General features: G+C 26.5%; 1 protein-coding gene across 1 annotated transcript; it reads left to right on the forward strand.

Moving 5' to 3' along the window:
- Positions 1 to 754: 754 nt before the first annotated feature.
- LOC107169159 (uncharacterized) lies at positions 755 to 14,808 on the forward strand. The gene is made up of 7 exons (XM_089215932.1): positions 755 to 1,138; positions 1,699 to 1,810; positions 4,359 to 4,600; positions 6,626 to 6,732; positions 8,762 to 8,938; positions 13,439 to 13,580; positions 13,705 to 14,808. The coding sequence occupies exons 2-7, from the start codon at positions 1,743 to 1,745 to the stop codon at positions 13,827 to 13,829; spliced, it is 861 nt and encodes a 286-aa protein (XP_089072058.1). The 5' UTR covers positions 755 to 1,138; positions 1,699 to 1,742; the 3' UTR covers positions 13,830 to 14,808.
- The last annotated feature ends 499 nt before the right edge of the window (positions 14,809 to 15,307 follow it).

Genomic DNA, 15,307 nt, shown 5'->3' on the forward strand with positions numbered 1-15,307 from the left:
TAATAATGACATATTTTTCTTTTAATACGGGTTTAGTTAAAGAAGTTATAGAAATGATAATTAATTACAAACAGAAAATATCTACAATGAATGACTTATCGACCAAAGTTTACGAATTACTACATATGTATGTCATAATGTCATATTACTATGGTTATAAGTTAGATGCCAATGTATGTATATGGTAGATATTGTATTGTCGGTAAATTTATCAGTTATGAATTAAGTCTTTATTAGCTATTATTTATTAATTACTCATTTATTAGTATTCGATATCAATAAACCAACCTTTAAAAATGTTATCTTTCTCTCTTAAAATTTTTAAATTGATAATATAAGATAGGAACAATTATTTTATTTTTACTTTCTCATAAAACTATAATGGAAAATAAATTTCATCAAATTTTAAAACCTTATAAATAATAATAACCATAGATATTTGATACTAGTCCAATACTTAATAATATATATAGTATTACTAATATTTTTGGATTTCTGTAATTATGTTTTATTAGTATTGTACACTTCGACCATAGGTAAACATTAAGCAGCTTACACTTCACCGTATCTATGACAGTATAATTTTTCATGACCGTATCCACTATCCACCTTGGCCTAATTTTCCTCAGCCAGTCAGCCATTCTCTCTGTTATCATGTAGGTCGGCTCATGTGATAACATCGGCTGTTTTCGCCGCCCGAACACATCAACCAATAGCGTGAATGTCAACGAACACCACCTCCGTTTTCCTTTCAGTTATCATAATATTCCTTCCATTACTTTCATATGATTTCATACTCTGGAGTCTAAATAATTATCTTTTCTCATTAGTCTCATTACTCGTCCGGTGGTTCGGTCCACTCGCGCGTTGCGCAATAGTGATTTTTTTTTTTGTACATATTATATTGAAAATTACCGCACAACAGCTTTTGGGTCACCTAAACTCTGTATAGTAAATTTAATTAACCTGTAGTAGTTTTAATATATAATTGGTATTAGTGTTATACCTACAGAATAATTGTTCAATTTAACCCCAATCAATATTTTATCCTTGTTAATAAACACAAACCTTGGTAACCTAATACAAGTTGGAAGCTATTTGTTCTGGAAACAATATTTTCAGATTTTTTTTATTCACAGTAAGTACTCTACTTGTATAGTTGCATATGATATATAGTGCTGCTTATACTGACTCATTGGTTCGTTATGTATTCATTGTGCCATTAAAATTAGTCATTACATTCTTGCTTACTCGCTTAGTAATAATTTTATAAGAAAACTCTTAAAGATACGAGAAGTATAAGTCAACACTCTAATTAAGTATACAAGAAATAGAAAAGATATTAAATATTTTTTATATCTTATTTACTTTTGATTTCTAAAACATGTTCATTTACCTTGCTATTAGAAATCAGTGTACCTGTGCATTGGCGTAAGTGTAATAGTAAATTAATTAGTATTTAGTAGGAGTGGATACTTACGGTAGACATGTCTAGAAGTATTTCATAGATCTTACCAGAAATATTTTTTTAGTTAGTTTAAATTCACAGGAGTGGTCAGATTTGTATACACTATGGTACTTATGACAGTATGATTTTTATACAGTGTCACCATCGTAAAGTATCTTTTGGTCAACAGCCTTTGTACTTTGATCAGTAGTATCTAATTATTCGCTCTCTTATAATGGTTTTTATTTTAGTTGTCAGTGAGATCAATTGTTTTATTATCATCACAGCTGTCAAAATGGGTATAACCAAGAGGCCTGCTAGCAATTGCAGTGATGAAATACTTCCAGTTGAAATCGATGAACTGTAAGTACCTAATACTAGTAGAAACTATACTGCATTGCTACTATTGTTTTATTCCAGCATGTATAGGGAAATAGAAACTAATATAAAACCTATATTAAAAAAATATTTTATTTTTAAGCCATTTCATAGTTCAGTACCTACTATATTATTATTTAATTAGATATATTGATCTAAGAAGTTTTATCCTTCTCTTTAGAAATATTATGTATTATGTATTTATTTATATAATAAATAATTCATACCTCTTAAATTCATTGATAAATAATAAATAAATATTATCTTTTAAAAGTTAATATTCAAAGTACTTTTTATATTAAAATATTTTTATTTTTATCACAAATATATACTTAACATTATTTTATGTATAAGAACTTCAGATGTCACATATCTATTATATTAAGTTTGTAGATATGAAATTTATTTATTGTGTTTTGTGTTATCTGCACATTTGATAAAATCTTAAAAATTCTTAAAATCATTAGGTATAAAATATAATTTTTGAAATAATAAAATACAAAATAAAGTTATTAATTGCTGAAATACATCAATGAGAAAAAAATATTATACTCTGGAATAAAATAGTATTTTTTAAATGTTTTATATACACTTATCCAAAAATTATTTGGAATACCGGAAAAATTTTTATTTACAAGTATTTAAATACATTGCTTCTCATTCCATATTGATATTATGTAATATTTTTATCTAAAATTAATCTGACTTACTACTAAATCTGTAATAAATCATTCCATAACATTTAAAATGTATTGCTTCTTCTATCAACTGCAATATTAAAACTTAAATAATGTGGTAAACCATTTATTACAATTATCAGACAATGTGGATCATACCTCATCGCATTTGTAATGTAATAATAAGAATGTTATCCCATATACCAATCTCTAACATTATTTAATTTAATTATTATTTGTTGTCTATTACAATTACCTGTGTCTATAACAGTCATCATTTTATAGTCTGTGAATAGAAACATTAATGAACAATTTATCGGAAAAGAAAAATTATACAATTTTTCTTTTCTGTCACAACTAAGTTAGTAAGAAACATAATACATTATGTATTATAATACATTTTTAAATTCATTATAATATAAATATTATATCATAATATAAATTATATTATAAATACATTATCTAATCTTCTGATGAATTTTAATTGCATAAGTAAATGATGAATAAATGTAAATGTAAATAATGAATAAAATTAAAAATGTGTACAAAATGTTTTTCATTAAATTGTTATGTATCTTATATTAAGACTTTCGTGCATTTTTATATTAAACAATTGTAATATATTTGATCCAATCAATACTTTGAGTTTGACATGTCTGGTCTAAAGCATGCCAACATTAATTGCCCTTATAAGTAAAATGTTATTAAACATATTTTGCCTTTATCAAATTGACAAAACATGCATAATGTGAACTAATCGATATGAATGTTTTCATGTAATCATGTATATTGATTTTTTTCTTATATATACGTAATGCATATTTATATTATAAGTTTTATAACCATCAGTCTTGTGAAGTATTCAAATAATTTATTACAAGTGTATTTTAAAGAATTTAAAAATTATTATTCTTTATATTTTATTCCAGTACACAAAATATATTTTTTCTCTTCTCAGATGTATTTCAGCAACCTAAATTTTTGTTTCATATTTTACCATTTTAAAAATTCTCTTAAAATAATATTTTATGATGCTTCTAAAAATATTTAAGGTTTTGTCAAATACACACATGACACAATACCTATAATTTATATTTACTTAGCTGAAGTTTAACAGAATGTATTTATTAACAATTAAAATATACATTTGTGATAAGCTTACATATCATATATCTTAGTAAATAATAAATTATATTTTGTAAAATACAGTAGAACCTTGATAAGTCAAAAAAAATTATGTTCCCTTACTAAAATCTCTATTACACAAAAGAAAAACTATAGATAACTTAAATATTTTGTTTTCCAAGTATAGACAGATAATTTTTATAAAAATTTGTCTAATTGGCTTGTGCTCTAAATGTAGTAGAAAGTACCATTAATAGTAACATCTGCTCTGAAACTTTAAATCAAAGTAAGATAATAAATTATCTACTATAAAGTTGCAACACTATACACATTTTTTATTATATTTTTTTATTTAAATAAACTAGGTATATAATCACATTTTTTTATATTGTTTATAATTATTAAAAACTTTAATACATACTTGAGTCGGTTTCTTTTTCTAAAACCTCGCTAACTCAAAAACTTAAGCAAGTCGAAAACCTTGATAAATCAAAATAAAAACTTTATTTTAATGTATTTTAAATACTTTAGGTGTGTATTTATTTTTATACGTAAACACATTTGAAAGATAATATTAAAATAAATATTTCAAATACAAATGACACTGAGCATTTAAATATGTATTCTAAATACATTTAAAAAGTATTTTTAACAAGACTGAATTACCCATAATATGTATTATTAAATGAAAGTACCTATATTATTATTAAACATGTATATTATCATTATAGTGTGGAAAATACGATTTACTCCACTACTAACACTGATGCCAGCGATGAATCAGATTATGAAACTGAGATACCATCTGTCACCATAGTTGATTATTCAACATACCACAGAAATCTCTACCCTGATTTAAGGATTTCTTACAATGTCGAATATAATAATTCAGATGTTGATACTAAACCGGTATCATATAAGAAAAAAACTATTTCTCAAATGGGACGTAAAAAAGCAAATCGTGCACAAAATGGTAAACTTATAATTTGTATTTTCTTATACATTTAACTGATAAAAATATTACATTTAGATTCTGCTATAGACATTGGTTAAATCATTTTAGAATGGTAATGATTTAATGTTGTAAAAATATTGATGATATACAATATATAGTGTCACAATTTTTTTTATAAATAATTTAAGCAATAATTAATATTTAAAAACCTCCCTATGGTTTTTATTTAGAGGACAATAATTAAGCAATTTCTAATCTGGTTGTTCGCTGTCTATGAGTTTTATGTTTATGTTCTTAGACTATATTCAGTATATTTGGTTAAAAACCAAAAGATGACATACAATAAAGTTATAGCTGATAGAAATTGCATATTATAATATTTATTTTATATGTAATCTGTCCATGAGACCATGACTGAAGTCAGAAAAATCATAGACCTTATGCTACTACTATATACAAGACAAGAACTGTTGTATAACAGCTCTAAGAAAGGCGTGCTAACATCTCAAAGTGATGTATCCTATATTGACTACAAAAAAGGACCCTCTATGTTGCCACATTTTATATAGACTCATTGCTTGTCTAGTAGAAAGGTTTACAAAAAAACTAAAACTATTGGGAAATATATAATGATACATTGCTATGTGTGTCCAGCTCTTATAGTGACGGCGCCAAGACTTTATACCTGGTTGGACAAATTTGAGACACATAGTTTTACTCAAGGGCCAATATAATATAATACCTATAATGAGGTGTAACATTTGTATTCCACGTTTCCTGCCAAGTATACTTATAAATATCTTCATAATAAAATAAAATATTATTTTGCACTTTTAAGAAATAAAAGACAATGTTATAATTTTCTTAAAATTTCAGGACATGCTAGTGGACAGGCCAGGGATTTTTAGGGGGTAATGGCACGCTACTAGCGCATGTCACTTATCAGGTTGGTTGCACCACTAGCTCATGAAAAGTAGCCAATAAAGATGGACTATAGAACACTGCACATTTCTGACAAACTTGTCGCTATATGTCCATACAATACATGATCTATACTATGTCATTAAATAAATCAATCACTTTTTACCCATCGAGAATCAGGTGATTATACTAATTCTGGGAAGTTGGTAGGAGATGTGCACTGAGGTAAATCGGTCGGTCGACTGATTTTTTATTTATACTCTTTATTAGTCTTTATATATATTATAATTGATATTCTCTTTTAATACAGTATAAGTATTTGTTAATAATTTGTACCTACATGTGCATGTTAATAACTCAATAACAATATCAAATTGACTTTAGCATTTTTATGGGAACTTTTTGTACAAATGAGTCGCAATTTATTGAAGTCGAAAATAAATTTCAAATATGTCTTATAGTCTGATGTTTTATAATTTAATAATTATTATTATTAATTATTGAAAAATATGAATAATAATAACAATTTTATATTACACCGTCTATCACTGTAGTTATCACATCTGTGAGATTATTCTTGGGATTGAATATAATATAGTGCTGGAATCGACGCATTTCTATTTTTGTTCATATTATTTTCGAGTTTAAATTAAATAAAAAATGCTTACAATACAACACATACACTGATACTTATTTAATTAATAGTAATTGTGGGATTTCCCGTATTTTTATTATATTATTAAAATTTATATTAATAGTTTCAATTTATATGTGAATACCCAGTAGTTATTTGCAATGACCATTTAAGCTATGATCCCTCATCTAGTAAAGTAAACTGTTAAACTGATTTAATATAATTTATTTTGTGCGATAGGTACAAGGGTTGTAAAGGGTGACATATTCATAAACATAACCCTGCACTGAGAAGTTATGTTGGTTAATTGTTTATTTTAAATCATTTTAGTTTTAATTATTATGAGTTTTATGTTACTAATCCTACAGTATTCTAAAAATAGCCAAATTTAGTTAGTAAAAGTAAAAGAACATTTGGAAACACTGATATTAATTATAGTATATTTAAAATGTAAACATAATGTAAGTATTTACATAACTTTTTTTCAGAGAATTTTCTTCTGGCTCTGTGCGATGAATATGAAGATGATATATTTTGTAATGATAACAAAAACGGATTCACCAAAGCAATCAACAAGCTTTCGACTCGACCTGACGTACGTATCGTATGATGTTATGCTGTTCCGATTTAAATTACGATGAAGAATAATTTAAAATTATGAAGTTTAAATTTAAACAATTAAGTTATAGCAGCATCTTATAAGTTAGTTTTGAATATTATTAATATCGTGGATTTTATTCATGGTATATTGATAAGATGGTTTTATTTCCATTATTTAATCATTTAGAATTTAGATATTTTATTGAGAATAAACATCCTTCCACCAACCTTAAAAATATAATTGTAGTGCAGTTTTTGTGGATAGGAAATGTGTGATATAACTAGTTTATAACAGAAAAAATTAATTTCTTAAGAGGACGCTACACCGTTATTTTTTGTCTTCGTTTACAAATGAGTAACATACTAAATTTACGCTCACCAGATCACGTTTAGCTCCGTTAGTTAGAATGAATCTACCTATTATGAAACTTGATGGTCTTTATATGTAGGCTTTTTATGATAGTTAAATTGTTAAACAAGTTCCTAGGATATAATATATCTTAAATTGGAAATACTCATAGCTCAATTAATAATTTAACTATCGTAATGAAGCCTACATAATACAGATATTGTTCTAACCATCAAGTTTCATTATAAGTCGTTTCACTCTAATTTTACAAATGGAGACATATGTGATCTGTTGAGCGTAAATTTGGTACCTAGTTATGCACTTGTAAGACAGAACAAATGGCCTTGTAGCATCCGCTTAAGTTTAAATTGTTATGTTTATGTAAAACAAAATAATAATTTACTTTTAATATATTTTCATAATATTGATCTTAATTTGTTCTATGCATTTTTGATAAAAAATTATAATGATATTATTGTTTGGAGTATTTTGATACATAGAAATCAAATTTCGTACGAGTAGTTCAGGATTTATAAAGTTTATAAAAATGTTTAAAGTTTTGATGAGCAAAGTACATTTTGCGGTTTTCCCCTATGCCACTTCACTTAACTCATTTAACTCACTTCACTCAATAGATACTTATAACTTATAAGTAATCATAAACTACTCGTCTCGAAATAAATTTTTACACATCTAAATACTCCAAATAGTATTCTGATTTGGGATGTGTAATTAAAAGTGTTTATAATTGTACTAAAAAGTATTTAAAATTGTATGTTCGTGTTTGCATTCAACAAATCTAACTAAATAACTTGTAAACATTATAATACTCAGTTTGTTCCATTTAAAAGTAAAATTTCAGCTGCTTAAAATTAGATCAAAATGGGAATTTTTTTAAGTTGATGAAAGATACAAATAAACACAAAGTCATTTTAAAAATGTTAACCTTTTCAATATGCGCATACCAAATTTAAATTTTCTTGCTTCTTTCAAGCAACTGAAAGATAAACTTATACTTTTCTTGAATAAATCTCTTCTGAAACCCATCTAGACGTACGGAATATGGGGATCGTCAAAAAAGTAAAATTTAAATAAAATACTAGTATTTTTTTTTGGTATTCCAAAACATTACACTCCGTAAAATAACCAATGATCAATCTTTTGTCTCTAACCTTACTCTTCACAAAGACTTAGATATCAAAATAGAAAAGAAAAAGCTGCAGTTTCATCAAACGTTTATATAACAGACGTGTAAATCATGAAAATCCTCTGATAAATGGCTTACATATCTCTTTATTTCCTAGTAATCCCTGTTGCAGGCTCAAAGGAAAATGGTGCAGAGACTTTTTAACTTATTAATCTTACAACTTAAATTCCAAGTTTAATACTGCTAGTGAGTGGCTCCTTATTTACCCAACCCCAATTTTTTTTTCTCTAATTTCTCATATACTTATTATAATAATTATTTAGTTTGTATATTTCTTTAAAAAAATATATGCTTATATTTACTACAAATTATTACTAAAAACAATGAAATATCATTGTATTATCATTTCAATCTAAAGTTATCCAGCTAAAATATTTTGAATAACTATCTAAGTGAATGCATAAACATACTGAATATAAAATTATTATTATGCATTATGTGGTTATTAATCTTATATATTGATTATAGTTGAAAGAATCCTTTATTGAAGGAAATGACGAACTCGTTCTACCAAAACGCAACAAACGTTCTGCTGCTGAAATGAAAGCTGAAAAAAAGTCAAAACGAAGCATTCGTCCTGATTTGGCATTTAAAAATCTGACTTCATCGCAAAAATCTTTATTCAAACAGAAAAGTTTACCTTTCGTAAGTTATCACGAATTCATATTTATAATGGGCTTTAGTTATACATATAATTATTATTTATTACCTATAAAAAATTGTCTTTTAAATTTATTATTATTCATTAGTTATGTAAAACTGAACATAATGCTTACAAACATATATAATAATAATAATAACAATAATTTTACACAATGTTTCTATAATTTGCTTAATAACTTTTATTGTTTATAAAATAAAAATACAAAAATAGAAACCTAAGAAACAAACATTAACAATTTTTGAAAACAAAATAATACTCTAGTGCATACATGATTTATTATATTGGTTTTTGTCTTTCTATCACTGTTAATTGTCTGGCAATAGGGTTGAAGTGATTAGGGCCACTTAACTTTCCTAAAAATTGTTTATCATTGACCTTAGTTATATTATTGTTTCGACATGTTCCACATACTTCCTAAACATATGTTGACTGTTTCAACATGAACTTAACCCTACGTTTTATTTGTCAACCATTTTAAAATTATTATTGTTTTTTGTAGCTTCTCCATTTTTAACGCAATTGAGTTGTATTAACAATGATATGGCGTCAGTTGAATTACTTTGTTACTCATTTTCAATGACAATTCATATTTTTCTAAATAAAATTAGTAACATATCCATTGTCTCAGTTCAGCTGACATTACTAGATTTGAAAAATAAATCATATATTTTTTTGTCTAGTCAATCCAGAACATCTTATTTTCTATCATGACAATTTGGAAAATTATCTACGACTGTTGAATGGTAAGCAATTGTTATGCTTTCACAACGACCCATTACAATGACAGAAGGTTTTTCTGGTTGGTTCAATATTCGGATGAATCAAGGTTTAAATAGTTTAGAATTCATTCATTTGATTGCGGTAAAAAAGAGATCCCAATTTCTAGCATTACTACTATAATTTTACATTTTTTTTATAATTTTTTCATTAGCTTGTATTTGGCACACTATGCAAGGAGAATAATATAACGCTCTCTACCCCTTACATGTCTCATTTTATCATACAATAGTTTAATTCACTCATGTTTCATCTGGTGCCTGAAATATAGATAAACAACAAGTAAAATATCTTTAATCTCATGTGTAATGTATCCAAGTGAAACTATATCATTGCATTTTTTGTAAGAATTTTTTAGAAGTCTGCCTCTACATTTACCTAAGATTCACTGCGTCATCATTTTATTTCTTGACAGAATTTAAGATTAGTTTTAGTGTTGAATACTTATTGATTTATTTTATGTTACTATAGTAACACTATAGTGTTATACAACTCGTGACCAGTAGTTTTTCTTAGATATCACCGTTGAAAATTCACCTACAGTACATATTTTGCCTACTTGTAACGATTTATGTGAAGACAAAAATGAAGAGCCCACTTCTTATACCTCTGATGATTCACCATTTTTCCTAACTTCTAAGCAAATAAACAGAATTGTACACTGCTTTGAAATTCTGCAAGCCTTCGAAATAATATTTTAATCTTGATTTTCCGATAATTTTTTTAAAATCTTCTATTTTTTGGTATGATCATTACGTCTTTAATTTAAATTTTCATGTGAATAAATTGCAAAAAAATTAACAAATAAGTATAAACAATATTTTTCTTAGTTTTTATACGATTCTAACAAACAACAAGTTCATATCATACAACACTTTAATTCAAAGCTTACAGACAGCTGCAATGAGTAAAATATTTAATATAAACGGCGAATGCATTGAATTCTACCATAACAAATGGGTATTCTAAAATTTGTAATTGAACAATAGTAGACACCTAGGTATTATTCATTGTACAGCTGTACAGTTAGTCACACTTTAATGAGAACTGTTGTCTAGTGTCTAGAGAATAGTAGATTAGTGAGGTCCGGGGTACAGTGCCGACCACCCTCCTCTTTTCGTGGAGCCCCGATTATAGTGAATCTTTCAGTATCCTATTTAAAACAAGTTTTTAAAATATAGTTCATCCATCATAAACTCATGATATAATAAAAATGAAACAATAGAATTTAGTAAAAATATTTTTACTATAAAACATCAACGGATAATTTTTTAAGCATAGTCTCCTCATTTTTATGTTTATAATTTATGCATGCACTCGAATTCCGTTTGAGAAATTTGTTAATATAATTAAAGACGATATTTTAGAACACTTTGATTTTTTACAACATTCGAATAGTATCCAGTGATACCAACATGATTAAATGAGAAGTGAGAACCTTAATATTTAATACAATATGTGAACCAGATGATTTTTCTGACAATGTTAAAGTATTGTAATTGAAAATATAGATAGATATGGGCTTGTCAACTATAACTGGGCCCTCAATACTTACGTAAGCTTAATGAACTTAAGTTTTGATAAAATTAAAACTAGTTAACGTTATTCTATTTCAATTCTAAAAAAATATTTAAATTCAGCAGAAAGATGTCTTCAGATCGTATGCAATACTTTAAAAAACTTATCTAAAATTCTATTGTATTTTGGGTTATAATTGAAAACTTGACAAGAAGTATTTTATTAAATCATAAACAATTATTAAGTTGCCGTAAAATTCGGATAGTGAATTTTATATTATTATTGAGTTATTGTGCATGTGTATGCAAAAATAGTATTCATTTGTATTCCCATAAATAATAATAATTTACAAGTAATGCATATAGATTCCGAGTGGAACGATTTTAAAAATTGCTTAAAAAAGCATCTTAAGGCGACACTATGTGATTGGATTTTTCATGCATTGAGACCTATAAGCTGGTGAAAAATAAACATTCTTCTAGTTTTCCAATTTTAATTTTGTTGTCTCATTGGACCTTAAAGTACATATTATCCAATTTGAGAAATTAAGTCAATTTGTTTAGAACCGTAACACATGACATTTTCGAAATATCGAAAATCTTTCTTCAGAAAAACATAGAGTAGAAGCTATAGAGTTCAAATATTTTTCAAAATGAAAATTGGACTTTTAAAAGTAGGTATGTTAATTTTAACCAGACCATTGGCGTTATTCGTTGTCACGTGAGAACCATTATATTTCCGAACAAGTCTGTATTGAAAAGCGCATGTGCGTACGTGCGCTTAAGAATGCAGTCGCCTCATCCGCCCACAACCGGGCGATAAGGAAGCTACACATTCTACACTCGTACTTATAATCATTTACGAATTACGACTAACATTACGACAGTCGGCGACCATTCGGAAACCTTTCGTTCAATTTTCGATTTCAATTAGGTCAACTTTTTCAAAGAAATCATCTGGTTCACAATTTGCATCGAACCTACTTTGTAGACTCTCATAGTCTCATTAAAAATTTTAAGATGCTATCGCTATAGATACTTAAGTGTTGTATATCTAAGTCTAAGTATTCGAAATTTCTTCTTAAAATCTTTTTTTTTTTGTATAATACTGCAGTAGGAATCACTTCAATGATAAAAACGTTAGGTATGTGAGTTTTAATGTCCTTACGTCATGACTTTACTTTTAAATTTACGTTTACAGCGAGCATGGTTTTATCTAGATATTCGCGAAAACGATGAACGACCTTCCGGGTATAATGTTCCGTTCCCTACCTTTTGCCCATTATTTACACCGACCTGTTCGTTTTAGGACGTAACACTGGCATTAATTGTTGTCTCCGGCTCACAAGTGTGTTACATAAAAAATTTACGCTCATCATATCACGTGTAACATCGTTATTTTAAACATTACCTAGAGTAAATCGATCTATTATGAAATCTGATGGTAAGAACATGATTTGTGTTTGAATGTGGATTTTTTACAATAATTTAGTTTCAAGTGAATTTAGGAGCATTTCTATATTATACACCCGAAATTTATTGAAAAAATTACATATCGTAAAATCCCACATACAAACACAGTCACACAGATGTTCATCTTACCATTATGTTTCATTATAGGTTGATAAGTTGATTCACTCTATTTTAAAACTAATGAAGTAACACGTGATCTGCTGAGCGTTAACTTTTTTATGTTACGCACTTAAAAGACAGAGACAACAAATGCGAGTGTTACGTCCTCATGATGTATGTTTTTCTTGCGTCTCTGGACGCAGTATTTAACGTCACTACTGGTCCACACAAGGTCATCGTCTAGACGCTGTGACACGTGTGCTGTTTCACTATTCGAACGCCGCAGGAAAAACGTAGCCTAATACTGCTAGTATTTCGAGCATCATCTTTATTATATATATAGATTTAGATATATTAATAATTATTAATAATAAACATGACTTCAACGAGATCTGATGTCTAATTCGTCTTTGAGTTATTTTAAATGTTGTCATTAAGATTTTTTATTAATAGCTGTTGAAAAATCTACGCTAAAATTTTTAATGACCTACAGAAATACTTTTTGTAATACGATATTTTATAGACATACCATATGTCCGTATATAGGTTTAAGTCATTTTAGTAATTTACTGTAAATTAATGTTAATTATTTCACATGATTTTATTGTTCTCTAGGCTGCTATAGATCATCTGGAAACTGAAGTTGTCCGATACTTTTCACTTGTACCAAATGGAATCTACACATCTGCCCCATTGCCGAGTTATAATCGAATGCTACTACACAGTATCGTCCGTTACTATTCATTGGATGCCATGAGTAAATAAAATATTAAAAAACAAAGATACAAATTTTGACAAGCTTTAATATTTGGGCATTTATACAAATATCTATTTAGATACCCTCTTTTGATATATTTTACTCTAAATTTAAATTTTTTTAGGTGTGAATAGCCGTGGTCGACGAACCCAAAAAATTGTACAAGTACGCAATACCCATTTTGACGATTTTAAACCACCTCATATGACCTTATTGAAATACATATCAAGTCAAAACAGCCGTTGCTAAACAAATAGCCATCATTATTAGTTTCAATGATTATTGGACTACAAACATTTTTCATTTGGATTAATATAATTTAATAATGTTATATTAGACAAGTTTTAATTTTTTTTTTTTTTTGCATAATTTTCACGTTTGTTATATTTATTTTAATATTTTAATTCATTAGAGACTATTGGGTAGAAGACATATATTTTATTTATTTTATTAGTGACCAAACTATAATATTATGAACATAATTTGTATCAAATAACTTAACATATATCTTAATATACTAAATTACATTATACACGTATATTATTTTAAATATATTAAATAATTACAATGATACTTATCAATGGGCTTGAAATTTAATTCATTCACATAATTTTTAGAACGTTACATTTAATTCAGAAAACAATTCTATTTATCTTTGTTTCATTGAAAAATGAAAACTTTCTTATTAATAATAAATAATAATGTATATTAATAAAAGTACCTTTCCATAATATAACAAAATATTTAATTTAAAAAAAAAACTTTAAAATAATGCATATTTACTTTCATTATTTTGTTTTATTTAAAGCTTTTTTTATATAATGTAAAAATGTACATATTTCATTGAATTTATTGAGTTTAAAGCCCATCAATAAATATAATAAATTCTCTTTATACTTTGATATAACCATGTAATTATTGGATACAATATATTTCATTATATTTATACTTACACTAAATAATCAATGTTGTAAATGATAACTACGTCTTTGAAGTTATTGCTTAAGCATTATGTTTTATGTTTACTGATTTATTTCTAAATAAGCTACAAATCCATTTGATCCAAATATAAACTTTTTATGATAGTTGGCTATTTTTGTAATGTTTATGCTTTACTATAATTATTGTGCTCTTCAACTATACACGTCAATTTTAATAGTATTTATTAATATATTGGTGTAATTCTATAAAAATATTAGTTAAATAATAAAAACTGAAATAAATAACACGGACTATCTTCATTCTTTATTTATTATATGTGTGTATAAATCTAATGCTTCTACACTACTAGTCTATAGTTGTTTATACCGATAATGTAAAATAGACCAACCACATTTGAAGTATCCATCCAACTGATTATTTAATTTTTAAACATGATTGAGAGGTCCTAATATCATTAAAAGCTACCTTGTCTTTAAATTTCAGTCTGCTGGCATAGAAGAAATTAGGGAGTGGGGTGTTTAAAGATTGTGTTTCTCCCAAAAATATCAATAACCTCACCACTACTCACCTCAAAACAAATTAAATTTTTTAATAAATAATTTTTTTATTTAAATTTTGTTTGTATAGCATTATGTACCATAATTACTTAGTTATCTTTTTTTAGATATAAATTTAATAAAATAATTATTTAAAATTTAAAATACTGATCAGAGCAAATAATGTATACAAATTTTCTAATGATACTATGTGTTTTTTTTTTTGTATACTGTACGCTATTCATTTTA

Source organism: Diuraphis noxia, unplaced genomic scaffold (genome assembly GCF_037042655.1).
Source record: "Diuraphis noxia isolate RWA-SAM2 unplaced genomic scaffold, SU_Dnox_SAM2 contig0001, whole genome shotgun sequence".
NCBI lineage: Eukaryota > Metazoa > Arthropoda > Insecta > Hemiptera > Aphididae > Diuraphis > Diuraphis noxia.